General features: G+C 37.8%; 1 protein-coding gene across 2 annotated transcripts in view; it reads right to left on the bottom strand.

Moving 5' to 3' along the window:
* LOC150107093 (nitric oxide synthase 1-like) overlaps positions 1-22453 on the bottom strand; it is a 281501-nt gene that overhangs the window by 149965 nt on the left and 109083 nt on the right. For both annotated transcript variants that reach the window (XM_090391631.1, XM_090391632.1), the window contains one exon: positions 5342-5403. In XM_090391631.1, the coding sequence (XP_090247757.1) occupies positions 5342-5403 (62 nt within the window). The remainder of the gene's footprint in view (positions 1-5341; positions 5404-22453) is intronic.

The following is a 22453-nucleotide window of genomic DNA, read 5'->3' as shown; positions in this document are numbered from 1 at the left end:
CAGGTAATGTAAATTGGGCAGCAAGAGATACTGTATGAGATTCTTGCTTGAGGTTGTGTGAAAGAAGACACAGAGAGAGGAAAGATAGTGTGTGTGTGTTGCCTAGGTATGATAGTGACGAGCTGAGCATAAGAACAGTAATATTGAATAACATAATAGCTAGAATGTGTCAGAAGAGAGGACTGGAATATGAGGATGCTTGGAGGGTGTTTGAGGACAGACAAGAATTGTATGTGAGAGACCACTTGCATTTGAATGAGGAAGGGCATAGGCCTCTGGAGAGATTGCTGTTCTAAATGAGTCGGTGCGTCCCAGGGTGGATGGTAGCAGGGGTGGCCTCTTGTGGAAATGGGTACTTGGGAGAAGGAGGATGACATCAGGTAATGCTGAGCCCAGTGGAGTCTAGATCGGATAACGCTGGGTATAGAAACAATGATATTTTTATTCTTTACACCAATGCCAGGAGTATCTGTAATAAAGGAGAGGAATTAGTGGCGCTGATAGCATCAGCCTGGCCAACGATTATTGGGATCACTGAGACATGGTTGACAGAAGAGGACATAACAAAAGGAATAGAAGTAGCAGGGTACAGCATTTTTCGGCAGGATAGAAATGGAAAGTGTGGTGGTGGAGTACTGTTTATGACATAAGTGACTCTTAGAGAACATAAGTGACGACATGTTCTCTAAAAGTAGAGGCTTTGGAAGGCAGTGACACTAATGATTTTGAAAGGATATGGTGTGAGGTAGAGGTGGGCAGAACAGGATATTTAGTGGGGTGTTGGTACAGACCAAGGAGTACACAAGGGTGGGGAGCAGGAGATGTTTAGGCAGTTGAGCTTGGCAAGTGCAAGAAGAATGATTGTTATGGGAGATTTTAACTACAGCAGTATAAATTAGGGAGAGGAAGATGCATGTAGCAATAAGGAAATGGAATTTCTAGAATTCTTGAGGGACAAATGTCTTAGGCAACATATAGAGGAAACAAGAGGTTCAAGAGTTTAGGATTTGGTCATAGCATCAGAAGAGCTGATAATAACTGAGATGACATCTCTCCACCCAGTTGGAGAGAGAGTGATGAGAGAGTGATCATGTGGTTTTGACTTCAAAGATGAATAGACATGCAGGATTATCAAAGAGACGGGAACGTATGTGAAATTATAAGGCAGGTGTATATAATAGTCTTAGACGTCAAATTGGAGAAATGTCATGGAGGGAGGAATTGGAGAGACCGATATCATTAGTGCTTCGGAAATTGGTGAAGGAATATTTGTTAGTAGCAATAGTAAGTTGTATTCCACGTGTAGAGAAGAGGACACAATTTGGAGTAAAGTGGATAACAAACAATATTAAACAGGAACTGCATGTGAAAAAGAGGCTATGGAAGAGATATAAGGAGACAGACAAAGAGCAGATGCATGAAGAACATAAGATACATGCCAGAAGAGTGACTAGTATGGTAAGGAAGGCAAAACTGGAATATGAGAAGAGATTGGCCCTAAGATCCAAAGAAAATCCTAGGGAATTTATTTAAATATTAATAAATACCAAAGAATAGTGATCAGAACTTTCCCCACCTTTGCAACAAGTTGCCCGTGTTTGTACTACGTTCTAGGACTACTTGCATTCAGCTCACGCTAGTATTCCCCGATACTTTTATAGTTTTTTATACTATATTCGGCATGAAACTCTCTGATTCCAATCTTTGAGTTTCTTATTCGGTTTTAAAACAATGTGGGATCTAATATCCCCTTAATTTAATTAATCCTAGGGAATTTTTTAACTAGGTGGCCAGTAGGAGGAAAAATGACTATGTAGTGGAATTGTTCAATGAACACTTTATTGGAGTATATCATCCTGGAGGATTAAATTTAATTTTAATCCTAGAGGGATAGGGCAGGTTCGAGATTCACAGGTGCAGAAGGAGAGTGTGTTCCAGATGCTGAGTACTCTGGATGTCACTAAAGTTCTGGGACTGGATGGTATTTTACCACGAGTTTTGAGACAATGTGCTCTAAAGAACTGACAGCTCCTTTGACCTGGCTTTTCAATGAAAGTCTGGCTACAGGAAAGGTGCCCAGGGAATGGAAGGGAGGTAAGATAGTGCCATTGCATAAGGTTGGTAGCAGACTGGAAGTGTCTAATTATAGGCCAGTTTGTGTGTCATCAGTAGTTGTTAAGATCTTGGAAAAATTAGTGAGGACCCGTATACAGCATTGGGCAGATGAGGGTAATATTATCTGTCAGAGTCAACATGGATTTGTGAAGGGGCACTCTTGTTTTAGTAATATACTACCCTTTTATAATAAAGTTACAAGAGCAGTAGATGAGGGAAAGGCATATACTGCCATTTTCTTGGATTGAGCAAAGCCATTTGACAGGTTGCCACACGATAAGCAGCACATGGGTTTGGATGTCAGGTTGGTCAACTGGATTCAGAATTGGCTGTCCGATAGATATCAGAGAGTTGTGTATGGTGGGGCAGTTTCAAGGAGGCAGAGGGTTACAAGTGGGGACCCACAGGACTCAGTACTGGGACCTATATTGTTTAACCTTTATATTAATGACATTGTCATTAATATAAAGGTTAAACAATATAGGTCCACAATATAGGTATACATTTGGCTGCAAGGGGATATTCAGTTGTTTGCGGATGATGTGAAGCTGGGAAGGGCTATTAGTAATAGTGCAGATATGGTAGCCCTGCAAGAGGGTTTGAATAAGCTAGCTAGATGGGCAAATGAATGGGGCTTTCGGTTTAATGCAGCAAAATGTAAGGTCTTGAGGTTTGGGACACATTGATGGGATGCTGCATGCTCTATTGAAGGAGCTATACTGGAGGAAGTAGGGGAGACAAGAGATGTGGTGTTGATGATTGATAGAAACCTGAAATTTAGGGGACATATTGCAAAGGCGGTGAAGGTAACACAGAGGATTGCTGCAATAATGAGAAGGATGCTGACCTGCAGAGATAAAAGAGTTATCATTCCGTAGTGTGATTTTCTTTCTTGGCTACTTGTATAATAACTATAACATTTTTTTGAAGGTTAGTCAAGTGAGATTTAATTTATCTTCTTACATGTTTCACCGATTTTTGCTATTGGCATCTTCAGGGAATACAATTGGTAAGCTATATGGAGGTAACAGACTAGGTTTTTAACTGACAGTTCTAATTCATACAAAATTAGTATTGTGCAAGACAATACACGTGTCTCGGGAACATGATTTATTTGTTGCGAGCTATAATGTAATTGGCGTGAAAGTTCATTTCTTTGATGTTTAGTGATCTGATTAAAGCTTTCCAAATTTCTGGTAAGATTAGACCTTGATTCTTATTTAGGTTTCCTGTTGAACGGGCGACCATAGCAGCCTCCTTGAAGGTTCTGGAATGGTAATTCTCTTCTATATAAGGCACATGATTCTTATTCCCACTCAATGAGATGGTTGGTAGAGGCAAAGTGGCAAGAAAGGCCTGAAATATCTTGTCTGTTGTTTCTGACATATCCTATGTGTTCCTTCTGTCTCGTTTCAAAGCTTCTAGAGGTCTGACCCACATGACTAACACCACAGGAGCAAGGTATATTATATACTCCAGAGAACTTGTAGAATGGATGAGGGTCTTTCGGTGATCTTAAACATTTCCGAATAGTATTGACTGGCTTGAATGCTACTCTAATATTGTGTGGTTTTAGAAGGATAGCCAATTTTTTGTTAGGTAGTTCCAACTCAAGATTCCTCTGCTCTGGGAACCAGCCTCTTCCAGTTCCTCAGAAGATTCTTTTCATCTGTTTTTGATCTCCTTTTCTTTCATTAGTAATGTCCACTTTGTCCATGATAACATTCAATTTGGGATTAAACTTGCGCTTATGCTCAAAATTAGCCCAAACATCATATTGTAATTGTCCTGCCCTCTCGATATAATCTCTTTTATATTCTTCAGTCCCTACTCTCTGTTTCTCTATCCTCCTCTTTATCAGATTCTCATGCTGACTCTGAGATCCATGGGACTCATAACTGGTTCTAAATGTTTCTTGGCTGTATCCAAGAAATAGTATTGACCTCCCTCCAGAACATTTCAAATGTGTTCTCCTCATCAATCTCCCAAAGAGCACCCAACACTTTTTTTTTATGGTTCTTCTTGTGAACCACTTCTGGGAATCACTCTGCCATCCAGTTTAGTGAGATGGGGCTTTCTCAGGAGGTTTTGGAATATCAGTCTTTGTTTGGTTCTTACTAGATGATGATCTATGCCACAGGCTGCTCTGGACAGGTGTGCAGCACATTAAAGATTTTCCACCATTTCAGTGCTGAGATGAAATCAATCTGTGTACATAACCTATTGTTGTCTGATGTTCAAGCACAGGTGCATCATGAGTACCTAGAGACAAGTATCAGTAATAACCAATATGTTGACATGGGCAATTTCCAACAGTCTTTTAACATGGGTGCTACATTTCCCTAGACCAAATCTGCTATACTTAGGCCTATTATACTCTTTCTTTCTTTTGTATTGAAGTGAACTGAAATGAATTGAACATCTCTTCTTGATAGGCAGTCCAATACAGTCTACAGGTTTCACAGAACTCCTCACTCTTTATCGGGCCTACCTATGTTGGGTGCAGAAACTACCAAGATTGACACACTGTTAGGATGAGCATGTAGAACAGCTTATGTGTTTGTCGCATATGTTGACTAATTTTGATGGTAATATATCAGAATATCAGCGAAATATCAGCAATAGTCAATAAATAATTATTTACTTATCTTTCTGTGTTCTGATATATTACCGTCAAAATTAGTCACCATGTTAGGACGAGCCTTGATAAAAAATAATCTAATAAAAAGCATCCTCATTTATGAGCTTGTAACCAAATAAGGGATCCTGCCTGACTATTCCTCACTACCATAAGCCAGTTATGGGATTTTTAATATTTTTCTGAAGAAACAACTGGCTGACTATTCTGTCTTTTAAAATGTCTTTCTCCATTCCATCTGGTCTCTGTAAATTCCAGGACATCTATTCTATACCTCTCCACCTATTTACAGATATTCCATGTACCTCTTTCAGGAAAATAGATATAATATCAGCATAATTGGCTTTAAAAGCAAGCTATCTAGCAGTGGTGTCTTATGAGTAACAATTACAAAAAAATATTTAACCAAATTCAACAGTGAAAAATATCAATCTTCCATCGTAAATAATAATTCAAGGCATTCATATCATTTGATTAGTGCATGTAAAGTGCTTTTACTGTATTTATTTTTTTTTTAAATAGTTCATTAAGGATTTATAGACATTTTTATTCCACCCTCACACATGCACATAAACATACTTTACTTACCTCACATGATTTAGCAATACCATATTTTGATGCCTCATTTTATTTAGCTTTTTCCAAAATTCCTGTAATGGGGAGAAAAAAATTCACAATATGGACATTTAATATGAGAGAAAGAGAGTTTTTGTAACTTATGTAGATATTAACTTAAAAATAAAGAGAAGGATAAACACTGCGACATTTCTTTGTAACTTTTATCATCATACTCCCTTTATTCATAATGTTCATTATGTATTCCCCCCCCCCCCCCCAAAAAAAGTGTGAGCATCCCCTTTTCCACCAAGTATTGTGATTTGAACTTTTTTCCTTGACGGATTTATTCACCAAACCTTCCCTCTTACTTGATGAATGAATCAAAATAGTGGAGTAGCGGATCCAAACATTGTGGAGGTATGAATTGAAGAATTTGAAGGATGAGATATCAGTAGTACATGGGAATTAATTTAAAAAATACCAATCTGCCATTGTTAATAGTAACAGCAGATTGCTTACCTTAGTGATAAAGATAGAGATTTGGAATAAAAGGGATAACTGCAGAAATCAAACAAGAAATGCAGATGAAAAGATATTATGGAATAAGTAGAGAGATCGAGAGAGAGAGAGAGAGAGAGAGAGAGAGCAGCATGAGGAATATAACTCAAGAAAGGAAAATGACTAGTAGAGTAAAGAAGATACAACTATAATTTGAGAGGAAGCGAGCAGTACAATTAAGGAAAATCCTGATGAATTCTATTGTTATATAGGTGGAGAAATGATTGTGGGTGAACGATCATGCTATATAGAGATGGTGGTCAAATGATCAATGCAAAGAATATAGTGGAACATATTTTGAATATTAAGTACTCTAGATGTCAGCAAGGAGTTAGACTGGATAAGATTTGTTCCATTTTAAGAGAATATGCTAGGAAACTGATAGCACTATTAACCTGGATGTTTAATGAAAGTCTTGCAGCTAGAAAAATCACAGGGTAAGATAGTGCCTTTGCAAAAGGGAGGCTGTATAATAGAGGTGTCCATTTTTTGCCCATTTTTTTTCCCTTTTTTTTCTGTGACTGTTAAGATTTTGGAGAAATTAGTAAGTGATCAATAAAAAAATTTTGCAGATAAGGTTAATATTACTATCAGTGAGGATTAAGCATAGGCTTGCCAGACGTCCTGTATATATGGGACTGTCCCGTATTTGATGTCAAATTTTGCTGTCCTGCATTTTAATGAAAAGATAAAATTACAAACATTATGTTAAGCAATTATAATTTTCAATATTCTTTTCAAATAATCCAACTTAAATTGATTTATAAGCCATAAAAATTGACAATTCGAGGTAATTAATTGTGTTTACAGTTTATGGTGGCAGCATGGTGGCAATGGTCCCTTTCATTGTTGCTTTTTATGTAGTATTTATTTATAATTCTGTATATTGCATTTGCTTATTTTCAAGCAGTTCTTATTTGGACATTGTGTGGTGCAGTGCAGTGCAGTGTGTGTGGTATCGGTACAGTACGTGGATATTATTTCAATAATTATTAAAAAATAATATCTCACCTTTTTTGAATGTGTGATATTTGGTTAATACATAAAATATATAATTAAAAGTAAATTAATTTTTTTTATTAATTATACAAAGTAGAAGTTCTGCTACTCTGGTGTGAGCCCCGACAATGTCTGCTCAGGGGGGGGGGAATACTCACAAGCCCCCAGCTGTCAGACTGTGTTACTGAGTGGAACCCATTGGTGGGACGGGTATATGTGTTAAGGCTCCACATGAAAAAACAACTTGCCAGTGGTTTTTCATCTCCAGATTAGGTGCATGTCTGCATGTCTTTTGACAGGGTGGCAGACATGGAATTAGTCCTACTAATGGGTAACTTCAATGCACATGTTGGAACAGATGACCAGACATGGAGGGGTGTGGTTGGGAGGAACGGAGACCCTGACCTTAACACAAATGGGTTGAAATTATTGGACTTCTGCTGTACTAATGGCTTGTCCATAATGAATACCTTCTTCCAGCACCAAGAAGTAAATAAGTAATTAAGATGGTACTTGGACAAAGGACTCTGATTGACTTCTTTATAGTCTCAACAAACCTATTTTCCTCAGTGCTGGACGTTCGTGTGAGGAGATTGGCAGAACTGTCAACTGACCACCACCTTGTTGTCTGCACTCTATGGCTACAGAAACCAAATGCTACCATCAACACTGGTAGACCTAAGCAGCTATACTGCATGAAATGGGAGGCATTGGAAAATGAGACTGTGAGGAAGAAATTTACAGCTAACATCTCCTCCAGCTTCAAAGAGATTCCCAGACATATTGCAGATGTTGAGGAGGAGTGGGAGCTGTTCAGAACAGCTGTCACTGCCTCTGAACTCTCATGCTGTGGCAGAAAGTAGCTCGGAATGGCAATGGGCAGTGAGAAAAGGACACCCTGGTGGAACCAAGAGGTCCAAAAAGCTGTCCGGGCAAAAAAGGAGGCCTGCCTAACATGGCTTAAGATCAGGTCACCTGAGATGCGTTTCCGGTAAACTGAGGCGCGAAAAGCTGCTGCTAAGGCAGTAAAGACAGCAAAGCAGAAGGCTTGGGAATCTTTTGGAAAAATATCAGACTCATTCTATGAGTCTGATCTTTTTGTATTTTACTGGTGGGTTTGTTCATCACTTTGTTTATTTCTTAAAATATTAATTTTTTTTTCTTACTTAGATACAGACTCTGTAGATGGGGTATTAACATTTTGATAATATGTAGTAGGGTGGTTAGGGAATAAGTACACCAAAGCGAAGAATGCTTTTTTTTTTTAACTTTATACTATATTTTATGCACTTAAAATGATCATTCAGATGTGCTACATACACACACACATATATATATATATATATATATATATTTTAATGAACTAATTCAGAAGATGAGGTGATTTCAGTTATAGAATACCCATGTATTTTGGAACTGACTCCATTTTTCCTAGTAAAGAGATTTTGAAGGCTAAAAGCTATTATTGTTTTACAGGGATAGTGTAAGGCTATATATACACCTCTGAGTAATTATATGAAGTAACATCATATGCATTTATGGTGTTCCAGCTAAAAATAACTAAGTATTCCAGGTAAGATTTATGCAAGAATACTTGAAAAGAGGTTATTATTATTATTATTATTATTATTCAGGCCTCCATGTAGTCAAAAGACTCATCGTGGGAGGTCCTTCCTAAGAAACACAAAGTCTATCAAAGACTCATCGAGAGGAGCCCCCCCCCCCCCCAAGAAACACAAAGTCTATCATACCACTCCTTCAGCTCATTGACCATTCTCGCTCTCACCACTCCATCAGGCAATGCATTCCATGGTTCAACCACCCTCCATGCAAAGAAACCACTCCTCACTCTCTTGCTCACAGTTTCCTTTCGTAACTTCCAGGGATAGCCTCTTGTCATCACTCCTTCCTGCTGTTCAACCAAGCGAAAGACTCCCCAGTGTCAACCCTGTAACCACCTCTCAGCAGCTTAAAAGCCTCAATCATATCACCTCTCCTTCTTCTATCCACCAAACTCTGCAGTCCACATTCCCTCAGTCGATCCTCATAACTATCATTGTACAATCCTGAAACCATCTTCGTTATCTGCTTTGTACCCTTTCCACAGTTAATTAACCCTTTCAAATCCTGGGGGCCAAATCTGAGAACAATAGTCCAAGTGTGGTCTGATCAGGGTCTTATACAACGGAATGACATCTCTTTTATCACTGCAAGTCAATGTCCTTCTCATTATTGCAGCAATCCTCTGTGTTACCTTCACTACCTTTGCAATATGTCCCCTAAATTTCAGGTTTCTATCAATCATCAACCCCAGATCTCTTGTCTCCCCTACTTCCTCCAGTTTAACTCCTCTCATAAAGTATGCAGCGTGCCATTGATGTGTCTCAAACCTCAGGACCTTACATTTTGCTGCATTAAACCGAAATCCCCATTCATTTGCCCATCTAGCTAGCCTATTCAAATCCTCTTGCAGGACTACCACATCTGCACTATTACTAATAATCCTTCCCAGCTTTGCATCATCCGCAAACAACTGAATATCCCCTTGCAATCCATGGACAACGTCATTGATATAAAGGTTAAACATGATAGGTCCCAGTACTGAGCCCTGTGGAACCCCACCTTCTGCCTCTTTGATATTGCTCCACCATACACAACTCTCTGATACCTATTGGACAGCCAATTCTGAATCCAGTTGACCAATCTGACATCCAGACCCGTGTGCTGCAACTTGAATATCAGCTTATTATGTGGCACCCTGTCAAATGCCTTTGCTAAGTCTAGGAAAATGGCAGTATATGCCTTTCCCTCATCTAATGTTCTTGTAACTTTATTATAAAAGGCTAGCATATTGCTAAAAGAAGAGCACCTCTTCACAAATCCATGTTGACTTTCACAGATAACATTACCCTCATCTGCCCAATGCTGTATATGGTCTCTCACTACTTTCTCTGAGATCTTACTAACTACTGATGACACACACAAACTGGCCTATAATTAAACACTTCCAGTCTGCTACTGCCCTTATGCAATGGCACTATCTTTCCTTTCTTCCGTTCCATGTGAACCTTTTCTGCAGCCAGACTTTCATTGAAAAGCTAGGTCAAAGGCACTGTCATGAGAAAGATTGTGGAATTTTGAGAAGAACAAGGGTTCTGACCAAATAGAGGTTGTCGAGATCAGATTTTCACTTTAAGACAAATAGTTGAGAAATCATGGGAATATGACAAGGATCTGTACTTAAGTTTTGTAGATCTGGAAAAGGCATATGGCAGGGTGCCTGGAGAAAAGCTTTTCAAAACACTTCATTTTTATGGGATGAATGGAACATTATACAGAGCAATAAATACACAGTCTATATTTAAGCTGTCAGTCAGCATTAGAATTGAAAGAAATACAGGAAGATGGTTCGATGTAAAATCAGGAATAAGACAATGATGCATATTATCTCTACTCTTATTCATCATTTATGGATCACATTATGAAAGAAAATGGCATTAAGCCTGATATTAAATTTGAAGATGTTCAACTTAGCTCTTTGCTTTATGTAGATGACATTCTACTCCTAAACACATCTAGTGCAAGTCTCCAGGATTCTTTAACTAAATTGAATAACAGCTGTGACAAATTTGGCATGAAAATTGACAATAAAAAAGACCAAAATTATGAAAATAGGCAAGTACACAGAAAACGTCAGCTGCATTCTGAATGGAGATCCTATAGAACAAATAAAGTATTTCAGCTATTTAGGCACAGTTTTTAGAGAAGATGGCAGATTAAATCTGGAAACACACAACAGAATAAGCAAAGCTGACACAATTGGTAGCCAGCTGAATAAATTTATATGGAATAAGAGAGTAATTAGCCAAAACACCAAACCAGCAGTATAGAAGACAGAGTTCAAACCAGTTTTAAGTTATGCATCTGAGAGTTGGGTAGATCAAAGACTAGAAACCACAGATATGAGGGTTCTGAGAAAAATTAGGGGAGTGAACTGATAGCATCAATGGCAGAATCGTATTAAAAATGAAGACATTAAAAACGAACTTGACACTATTGGTATTCAAGAATGTGTAATCAGAGCTGTTTAAGTATAGCCATTTAAACAGAATGGGTGAGGAAAGGTTAGCTTTGTGTTTGATGCCAAGATGGCAGGAAAGAGACCAGAAGAAGACCAAGGTATAGGTGGATTGATTCAATCAGAACTGCCTTAGAAGTACAAAATGTTAGATATGACAATATTGGAGTGCTTACAAGTAATAGACTAATTTGAAGGAAAATTGTTGATAGGAGATTAAAAATAATGGAAACTTAATCATGTAGTGTTGTCATAGTAATCTGAACACCCTTTGGAGGTTCATATCAGGAAATTTATGATGATGATGAGTAATTATATTAAAGAAAGTGACAGTGAAATTACATGAATTCTTTTATAGTGTAAATCAGCTTAAGGCAACATTCCCATCTGCAAATGAAACACTAATCTTCTATTAGTGTTATTATACCATAAATTGAAAGCCAAACGGCTATTTTAGCCAAACTACAACCAAGTGGTCATTTACACTTGGATTCGTCGATAGTTTTTCGGTATATATGAAACTCATAGATTCGTAGTTCTCGATCTTAGAGTTTTGCTTACTGGCAGTTGAACAACAAGGGATTAGTATCTCCTTAATTATTATTAAGGATGCCAGAAAAATAGCCATTTGGCTTTCAATTTATGTTATAATATACAAACACACCTTTATGGTATTCGTATAGTAAAGGTATGTAAGTTCTTTTCACTTAAACCTTGTTATCTTCCAGGTCTACCTACTCACTGATGAGACCTCAAAAATGGTTGAAACCGATCTGGGTAGTGACCTCTCCTCATAATGTAATTACAGTATTACATCCCGTAGGGGCTGTGTTTTTACATTATGAGAAAATATCAAGGATAGTGAGGGATCTTGCTCCACCTTTGCTTCGAGCTACCTTGGTGTTGTACTACCAAGTGGTCATTTACACTTGGATTCGCTGATAGTTTTTCGGTATATATGAAACTCATAGATTCATAGTTTTCGATCTTAGAGTTTTGCTTACTGGCAGTTGAACAACAAGGGATTAGTATCCCCTTAATTATTATTAGTGTTATTATACATTATATATATATATACATACATATACGTATACGTATATACGTATACGTATGTATGTATACATATATATTATACGTATACATGCTCCCCATAGTGAAATATGTCATTAATAAAATCTCTTGTGAAAGGTGATTAACTGCATAATTGCAAAGTGGGTATGTTAAACACTTGGCTAACCAGACCAACAATTCAGGCTACAGATACCGTATTTCTGATTATAGTTTATTTTCAAACTATTCAAAAGATAATTAACTATGCATTTCACTTTGGGAGTATGCACCTATATACTTTTTTTTTTCAGTCAAGAAGATAAATATTATCAAATATCAATAATTTAAAAATTTCTTCATTTCATTAATTGGTAAATAAGGTAAAGATCAGTGTTTTAGCTGGAGATGGGAATTTTGTCTTAAGCCAATTTACAACATGAAGGGATTTATGTAATTTCACCGTCACTTTCATTAATATAATTACTGAGAGGGGGCACGTATAGTCTTATACTATCCTTGTAAAATTAACATTCTTCAAAATCTCTTTACTATGCAGGAAAAGTGGAGTTTGTTCCAAAATACAAGAGAATCCTATAATTGAAATCACCTCATCTTTTGAATTAGTTCAGTAAAAAAAAAAAAAAAATCACATCTGGATGAGTATCTTAACTGCATAGAAAAATAGTGAAAGGTTACAAAAATAAATAAACATTCTTAAATTTGGTGCTCTTACTCCCTAACTATCTTATCACACTTTTGTTAATATTAATATACCATTTACATAGTCTATAGTATCAAAGCAAGAAAAAAAAAAGATTAATATTTAAGAAATAAAGGGGTGTGCCACTTAGCGAAAGGCTGTCAAAAGTTGCTGCTAAAAAGATGCTTTTTTTTTATAGTAAAGTAGTGATTTGATTTGCATATTGGTATAGTTTTGTTTATTTTTCATAGCTCAGTGTAACTGAGTGATTATGGCGATTTGTGTGTTTGAAACAAACCCTTATTTTTACTATTTTTGAAGCTTGCGGTGAATGATGACAAAATGGCAGTATGAATAAGATCGGTACATTGTGTAGTTCAAAAACCAAATTAAGGGGTGTGGGTTTCTTGAGACTGGCACGTTGTCATGATATACATGGCAGAATGTGGCTGGTGTGGTTGTGGAGAGACTGATCTGGAGATGAGAGAGGATATGGATTGTCGAAAGTGTGATATTCTGCTGTTGGACTACCAGTTATTGGTAAATGAAAAAACTGGTGGATGGAATGGAATGAAAGAGTGTGTAGTTGCAGGAGCAAATGACTATGTGAATCATGGAATGAAAGCAATTGTAGGAGCAAATTATTATATAAATCATGGAATGGAAATGAGTGGGACTACAGAACCGAAAGAAAGTATAGCTGAAGAATCAAAAGCGAGTGACAGTGTGGAAGCTAAGGAAAGTTGGAATGAGGAAACAAAAGAAATGATCGATAGACTGACTGTGTAATCCCAGAATGCAAGAATTTAAAAATGAATTAGTCAGAATGAGAAGTGAAATGAAAAATATGCATAGTAAGATGAGAAGTTTTGGCAAATAAGAATGGGTGAGTACAAAAGGTGAGGATGAAGGAAAGCAGAGAAAATTATTGTTTGGTAACCTCCATGGAGTCAACAAACTCATCGTGGGAGGCCCACTCAACCAACAACATGTCTGTTGTAATGAATTGTGAAATAACTTACACTACCTGCACTCACCATGTACTCAGGAAATGCATTCCGCTCAATAACAACTCTCCATGTAAAAAATCTACTCCTCATACCTTCATATGACTTCCAGAGAGGGCCTGTCATTCTTCCCATCTTAACATTCACTCTTTTTATAATTTATTCTGTATTAAAAGTTTATTTTTCACTAGGTTAGACTATAATAAATTTAGTTTAATCCTTTATCCCAGTGAGAGCAAACAAAGTTTGCACCTGAAAATATCTTCAGGACTGAATATAGTGTTGTACTATCTTACCTGGGTAAGTAGTACAACACCAGGCAACTCGTGGCAAAGGTGGAACAAGCTACCAACACTCCTATCCCAGTATCTCCCATAATGCAAAACACATCTTCTTGTGGATATGTATACTGTTATGCATTAAGGGATTGGCCACTACCCAGACTAGTTTCGATCCATTAACTACATCTTACCTGGCTGGTAAGATGTAGTTAATGGATGGTACAGTGGTATGCTTAGATTCTGCCAAAGCTTTTGATAGATAGTCACACAACAAGCTATTAAATAAACTGAAATGGATGGGACTGGATAACAGACTAGTGAGTTGGATCAGTGACTGGCTGTCAGATAGGTATCAGAAAGTTCTATATGGGGGGGTGGGGGCAGTATCCTGAAAGAGGAAATTCTCTAGTGGTCTGTATTGAGACCATTGTTGTTGTTCAATATGTATATCAATGATACTGAGATAGGTTTAGCTGTTTGTAGATGATGCAAAATTTGGTAGAGTAATGCATAGTCAAGCAGATGTTATGACCTTACACAAGGACTTGAATACATTGCATGAATGGGCAGGTAAGTGGAACTGTCCATTTGGTGTTGCAAATTGTAAGGTTTTGAGATTTGGTAAGCAATGATGGGATGCAAAATAAACACTTGGTGGGGAAACTTTAAAGGAGGCAGAGAAGATGAGAGATTGGGAGTGGTGCTGGACAAGGACCTGAAATTCAAGGGCCACATTGCACAAGTAGTGAAGTAGTCACATTGGATAACGACAATGCTGCAGAGGGCCCTGATGTGCAGAAATAAAAAGGTTATGATTCCATTGTATAAGGCCTTGATCAGGCCTCATATGAATTATTGTGCACAGATTTGGTCACCAAGTTTTCACAGTGACAAGGATATGTTAGAAAGGGTTCAGAAAAGATGATTCACAAAGGTGGTCAGTGGTCTTTGGAATGTGGAGTGTGAGGACAGATTGAGAGAATGTAAATTGCAAAGCCTTGAGAATAGGAAGAGGAGACGGGGGGGGGGATATGATTGAGACATATAATTTAGTCCGGGGTTGTTATCAAGTTGAAATTTTTCATAGAATGCGAGAGGGGATGGGGTAGAACAAGAGTCCATCCCTGAAAACTATAAGGAGGGTGTGATCAGAGGAGTGAGGAGCAGGTTCTTTGCATGGAGAATGGTTGGTGAGTGGATGTGTTGCTTGAGTGCATTGTAAATGTCAACACATTTAATCAGTTTAAGGTATGATTGGATAAGCTTTGTGTGTGATAGTGTGTATCTTCCATGAATGAGTCTCTCACTCCATGGAGGTCAGATGTTAATAATAATAATAATAATAATAATAATAATAATAATAATAATAATAATAATAATAATAAACAGAAATATAAAATATAAAATATTAATTTCACTTTATACAGATAAAAATATTATAAAAAAATTTAAATGAAATCTATTTAAATAAATAATACAGAAAGATACTATATGTTCTAAAATATTTTATATTTTCAATTTGTTTTTCATATATGTGCATCATTACAATATTATTTCATTTTTCTCATGAATTTTCTCCATGATGAATATTTCTGCAAAAAGTGTACTCCACGATGAATTTCCTGGCATCGAATTTTCTCACAAAGAATTTTCCTGAGATGAACTGTTGGTAAAGAATTTTCTGCTAATCTTATTGGAACCTTGGACTGGCCTAAAGGCATTCCATGTCCATCTTTTAGAGCAGAGTTTTTAGATTATATAATGGATGAAGGTAGTTGTGCGTGATGGATTGGTGGAGACAGAGAGTTATGGAGTAGGTGCCGTCCCTCAATGAGTCTTCAGACTCCCTGGAAGTGTTATGTAATAATAATAATAATAATTGGAAGCTTGATGCAGTTTGAAAACATTTCATATTTTTTCTCTAGAGCAGGATTTTTAGACTATCTAATCCTTAGTCAGTCCATGCCACTGATATACATAATGCTTTAATACTGTATGGCAGTGTTTCTCAAAGTGTGGTCGCATACTCCTGGGGGTATGCAAAAGGTCCTCGGGGGGGGGGGGGTACGTGGCAATTTTTGCTTATGCATCATTAACCCATGGAATCATTATTAAGAAAAAAAGAATTATTTTAAACGTATATATTTCTCAATAAATTATATATCATTATTATTATTATTATTATTATTCAGGCCTCCATGGAGTCAAAAGACTCATCGTGGGAGGTCCTTCCTAAGAACATAAAGTCTGTCAAGCCTCATCGAGGGGAGGTTCCCCATAAGAAACACAAAGTCTATCATACCACTCCTTAAACTCAATGACCGTTCTCGCCCTCACCACTCTATCAGGCAATGCATTCCATGGCTCAACCACCCTCCATGCAAAGAAACCACTCCTCACCCTCTTGCTCACAGTTTCCTTTCGTAACTTCCAGGGATGGCCTCTTGTTATCACTCCTTCCCGCTGTTCAACCAAGTGAAAGAACTCCCCAGTGTCAACCCTGTAACCACCTCTCAACAGTTTAAAAGTCTCAATCATATCAGCTCTCCTTCTTCTATCTGCCAAACTCTGCAGTCCACATTCCCTCAGCCGATTCTCATAACTATCCTTGTACAGTCCTGAGACCATCTTTGTCATCTGTCTTTGTATCTTTTCCACAGTTAATTTATCCCTTTCAAATCCTGGGGACCAAATCTGAGAACAATAATCCAAGTGTGGTCTGATCAGAGACTTATACAACGGAATGATAACCCTCTTATCTCTGCAGGTCAGTGTCCTTCTCATAATTGCAGCAATCCTCTGTGTTACCTTCACCACCTTTGCAATATGTCCCCTAAACTTCAGGTTTCTATCAATCATCAACCCCAGATCTCTTGTCTCCCCAACTTCCTCCAGTATAACTCTTCCCATAGAGTATGCAGCATCCCATCGATGTTTCCCAAACCTCAAGACCTTACATTTTGCTGCATTAAACCAAAACCCTCATTCATTTGCCCATCTGTCTAGCTTATTCAAATCCTCTTGCAGAGCTACCACATCTGCACTATTACTAATAATCCTTCCCAGCTTCGCATCATCTGCAAACAACTGAATATCCCCTTGCAATCCACTGGCAATGTCATTGATATAAAGGTTAAACAATATAGGTCCTAGTACTGAGTCCTGTGGGACCCCACTTGTAACCTTCTGTCTCCTTGAAACTGCTCCACCATACACAACTCTCTGATACCTATCAGACAGCCAATCCTGAATCCAGTTGACCAATCTGACATCCAGACCCATTTGTTGCAACTTAAATATCAGCTTATCATGTGGAACCCTGTCAAATGCCTTTGCTAAGTCTAAGAAAATTGCAGTATATGCCTTTCCCTCATCTAATGTTCTTGTAACTTTATTATAAAAGGCTAGCATATTGCTAAAACAAGAGCATCCTTTCACAAATCCATGTTGACCCTCACAGATAACATTACCCTCATCTGCCCAGTGCTGTATACAGTCCCTCACTACTTTCTCCAAGATCTTAACAACTACTGATGACACACAGACTGGTCTATAAGTAGACACTTCCAGTCTGTTACCACCCTTATGCAATGGCACTATCTTACCTTCCTTCCATTCCCTGGGCACCTTTGCCAAAGCCAGACTTTCATTGAAAAGCCAGGTTAAAGGCACTGTCAGTTCCCTAGCACATTCTCTCAAAACTTGTGGTGAAATAACATCCAGTCCAAAAGCTTTATTGACATCCAGAGTTCTCAGTATCTGAAACACACTCTCCTCCTGTACCTCTAAACCTTGAACCTGCCCTATCCCTCTAGCATTAAGACTGACTCCTCCAGGATGAAATACTCCAATAAAATGGTCATTGAACAATTCCACTATGTCCTCTGCATCAGTCACTATATTCCCATTTTTATCCCACAATATCATTCTTCCACAGTCATTTCTCCTCCTACTGGCCACATAGCTAAAAAATTCCCTAGAATTTTCTTTGGATCTTAGGGCCAATCTCCTCTCATATTCCAGTTTCACTTTCCTTACCACACTAGTCACTCTTCTGGCCTGTGTCTTATATTCTTCATGCATCCTCTCTTCACCTGTCTCCTTATATCTCTTCCATAGCCTTTTTTTCACATGCAATTCCTGTTTAATATTGTTTGTCATCCACTTTACTCCAAATTGTGTCCTCTTCTTCACTCGTGGTATACAACTTACCATTGCTGCTAACAAATATTCTTTAACAATTTCCCACGCACTAAGGATATCCCGGCCTTCCAATTCCTCCCTCCATGAAACTTCCCGAAGTTGACGTCTAAGACTATTATAATCACCTGCATTATAATTTCACATAAGTTCCTGTCTCTTTGATACTCCTGCATGTCTATTCATTTTCCAAGTCAAAACCATATGGTCACTCTCTCCAACTGGTGAGAGAGATGTCATCTCAGTTATTATCAACTCTTCTGATGCTATAACCAAATCTAAAACTCTTGAACCTCTTGTTTCCTCTGTTACATGTTGCCTAAGACATTTGTCCTTCAAGAATTCTAGAAATTCCATTCCACTATTGCTACATGCATCTTCCTCTCTCTCCAATTTATACTATGTATGATTATGTATGAATTCTCCTACTCAAATTGTGAGTTACTATCGCAACGACTTTCACTTCCTGGCGATAGTAACTCGCTCCCCGCGGTAAACAATGCGCCCAGAGGCACTATAGTGAAGAAGCAAGAAAAAGAAGGTACAGAGATATTTGCAGTCTGTGTAATATATTTCTAAACAAATAATGCACTTAGATACAACTGGAATAAAAACAGCACTAAGTAATGAATCACATCTCCCCTCCAACAGAAACTGCTGTATAGACTCATGCAAAACCATATGTTGCTGGTGCAACATATGGTTTTGCTTGACACCATCCTGTCGTGAACGTGTTAAAACTAAGAAATATATAGTGAATGTTTTTCAGATATTATGGAATTCGGTTGAAGAGAATTAGCATTTCAACTCAACTGTTGGCTTTCCTTTGTTTTTGGTTCATGTGATCTTTTGTTAATATCACACCAATCATATGCACTTCTTCATAGCTGCTCTGTATCTCTAACTAGCCTACCATTGCTGTCTGTTTCGTGCTCTGCTTTTACTTCCCATTAGTCATTTGTGAAGGATTGTTCATTATGTATCTCAAGTCTTGTAAATTACTGGTAATTTTTGCTTGAAATAATGGGAAAGAAGATGAAGCTATTTGGATAGATGACTTTGACAATGCACACAAGGAAACTGTTCTCAATGCCAAAAGTAGCGATAGTGAATAGGAGCATCTTGGTAAGTCGCACCATTTTCAGTTTTTTTCTGAAAACTTTAGTTTGCAAAAATCCCCGCATATATTGCGTACCATGATTTCTTAGCTTTAATTTTGGGAAACAAGTGCAAGATATATTTGAGTAAATACAGTAATTTTTTTAGCTTTCAAATTCTTAAGTATGGATCATTGGTTAAAGACTGGATTTATAAAATGCACAAAAGAGAGCTATATAGTAAATACAAGTAGCTGTAAGCAACAAAAAAACATGATATTGTATCTAGGTCAAATGAAATTGATAACAGTGTGTCGTTGGACATTTCTAGAGAACCAACTAGGAAAAAGATGAAAAATCTTCATAATTATGATATGAATTACTTGAAATGTGGATTTTCATTGATGGGAAATGAAGAGGAACCTATTCTAAATTTTGTTCTCTTAAAAATAAATCATATTGTTTTTAGATGAACATACATTAACAGATAACAAAGATGGTGTCAGGACTGTACAATGTTAGTTATGAGGACCGGCTGAGGGAGTGTAGACTGCAGAGTTTGGTGGATAGAAGAAGGAGAGGTGATATGATTGAGATTTTTAAACTGTTGAGAGGTGGTTATAGGGTTGACACTGGGGAGTTCTTTCGCTTGGTTGAACAGCGGGAAGGAGTCATGACAAGGGACCATCCCTGGAAGTTACGAAAGGAAACTGTGAGAAAGAGGGTGAGGAGTGGTTTCTTTGCATGGAGGGTGGTTGAACCATGGAATGCATTGCCTGATAGAGTGGTGAGAGTGAGAACGGTCAATACATTTAAAAAGTGGTATGATAGACTTTGTTTCCTAGGAGGGACCTCCCTCGATGAGTCTTGATAGACTTGTGTTTCTTAGAAAGGACCTCCCACGATGAGTCTTTTGACTCCATGGAGGCCTGAATAATAATAATACTGTAATAATAATAATAATAATAATAATAATATTATTATTATTATTATTACATCACACCTCCAAGGAGTCCAAAGATTCATCGAGGGAGGGCATCTACTCTACAACTCCTTGTCTCGCTACTCCACCAACCTTCATCATCTAACCAATGCCATCTACCACCACTAGTACTTTCACAGACAATCACAAACATCCATGCCCACGGCAGGATTCGAACCATCGGCCTTTTGACTGGAGAGTGGATACTCTAACCACTCGGCCAACCTGGCCTTAACAATATAAATCCAAATAAAATAGACATTTACAATGAAATATACTTTATTTATTTATTTATTATTATTATTTTGATAAGAGGATACTTGGCAGTGGTGCACCCAGGGATGGGGAAAAGGGGCCCTGTCCCCCCAAAAAGAAAAAGGAAAAAACGTTAGAAAATTTTCCAAAAATCTTTTCCTAATTAAAATTATTTTTTTATTTATATTGTGTCCCACGCGGTTGGCCTAGTGGCTAGGCGCTTCGCAACCATATGCCTGGGGAAGGAGTGTCCTAGGTTCGATTCCCGTCGGTGACGTGAATAGCTGAAGGATCTTCCTCAGCCATAGCCAAGTTAGCCAGTCTTGGGCATGGACAGCAGGGTTTTTCCCCAATTTATTCTGGGGTTTTTCATCCCGCAAAGCAGGCAAACTGGCCTTGAAAACTCAACACTACAGGCCATAGGATACACCGGGGCATAAGGCTGACCACCTTATCCTGTAAACGGATTGAGTTCCGATGATCAATGAACCCTCGACACTGCAAGGTAAAAGAGGGTATAAGGAAGATGATGATGATGATGATTATATTGTGTCGTGCCTTCTATATGACTCAGGAATCACGGCCATTGTTGAACGTGAGGCAAACGAAGTATTGCTTCGTTGGACTGAGTGCTACTTCATTTGCCTGAGCTTGGCCAAAGGAGATCATAGGTATCATGTATTGGTGATGATGCTCAAAGTAATCATACCATAGGTCATATGCAAACTATCAAAAAAGAAACAAGAAGAGACTTTGGAATTAGATTCCAAGACTGCAAAGCTGACTGATTTCTTCACACAAGTTCCACAACATTATATATATATATATATATATATATATATATATACCAATTCCTGATCAGAGCCAATCTCCGTCATCAGAAGTGGACACAAATACCACTTTGATCACTTCAAAATCAAAATATGATGATGTTGGAATCATCAAGGTGTCACAAGCAGGTTCATCGCATGTCTCACTAATGCCCTCACTTTGTCTGTAAATTCTCTTGATATCTCTACTACAAATGTTGATGCAAGTTGCTTTACAAAACATTCTGAGGTTGAAATAATTGCTGAAAATGAAAGTTTAGTGGGCCATAGTGATGGTGGTGAAATGATTCAGTCTGCAAAAGATGAAATAAATATAGCAAAAGATCCAGAGTTGTGGCTTGATTTCTTTGCTGATGACGTGGCTTATTGGACTGCTTATGGACCCAGTGACTGTCAACACCACAATGGGCCATTTGACAAGTCTTATCAACATTTCAGTAGTGGCAAACACCAGTAAGATCTGTTCACAGAAACTTTTTGTTGGGACAAAAGCCAATGGCGAGGAATACAAGAGAGAGTGGTTATTGTATTCACCATCAATGGGATCAGTTTATTGTTTTGTTTGTAAACTGTTTGCGCCTAAAAATTTCTCACATTTTGTTACAAGAGAAGGGTTCAGTGACTGGTGAAATACTATTGTAATTGATCAACACGAAAAAAGCACTAATCACTGAGACTCTATGCTAACATACTTAACTCGCAGACAAGGTGTAGGGTTGGGACAGCAGTTGGAAAAACAAATTCAAGAAGATTACTGGGAACATGTCCTGAACATGTCACATATGTTATTTGTATGTTAGCTGGACGTGGCTTGGCCTTTCGAGGAACAGAAGAAAGATTCGCATCATTGCAAAATGGGAACTTTTTAGGGCTGCTTGAGCTCATAAGTCAGTTTGATCCATTTTTATCAGGTCACATTGTGAAATATGGAAATTGTGGCAAAGAAAATCCTTCTTATCTGTTCAAAACCACCTGATTCAACGGATGGCTCAAAAGGTCCACATGCTTATTGTTGATGAAGTAAAATCTTCTGGTTATTTTAGTTTGTCAGTAGATTCAACACCAGATCTGTCACATATCGACCAGTTAAGTGTTGTACTTAGGT

Source organism: Typopeltis vanoorti, chromosome 4, assembly GCF_054136105.1.
Source record: "Typopeltis vanoorti isolate ZY-2024b chromosome 4, IOZ_Tvanoo_1.0, whole genome shotgun sequence".
NCBI lineage: Eukaryota > Metazoa > Arthropoda > Arachnida > Uropygi > Thelyphonidae > Typopeltis > Typopeltis vanoorti.
This window is presented reverse-complemented; position numbering and strand designations above follow the sequence as displayed.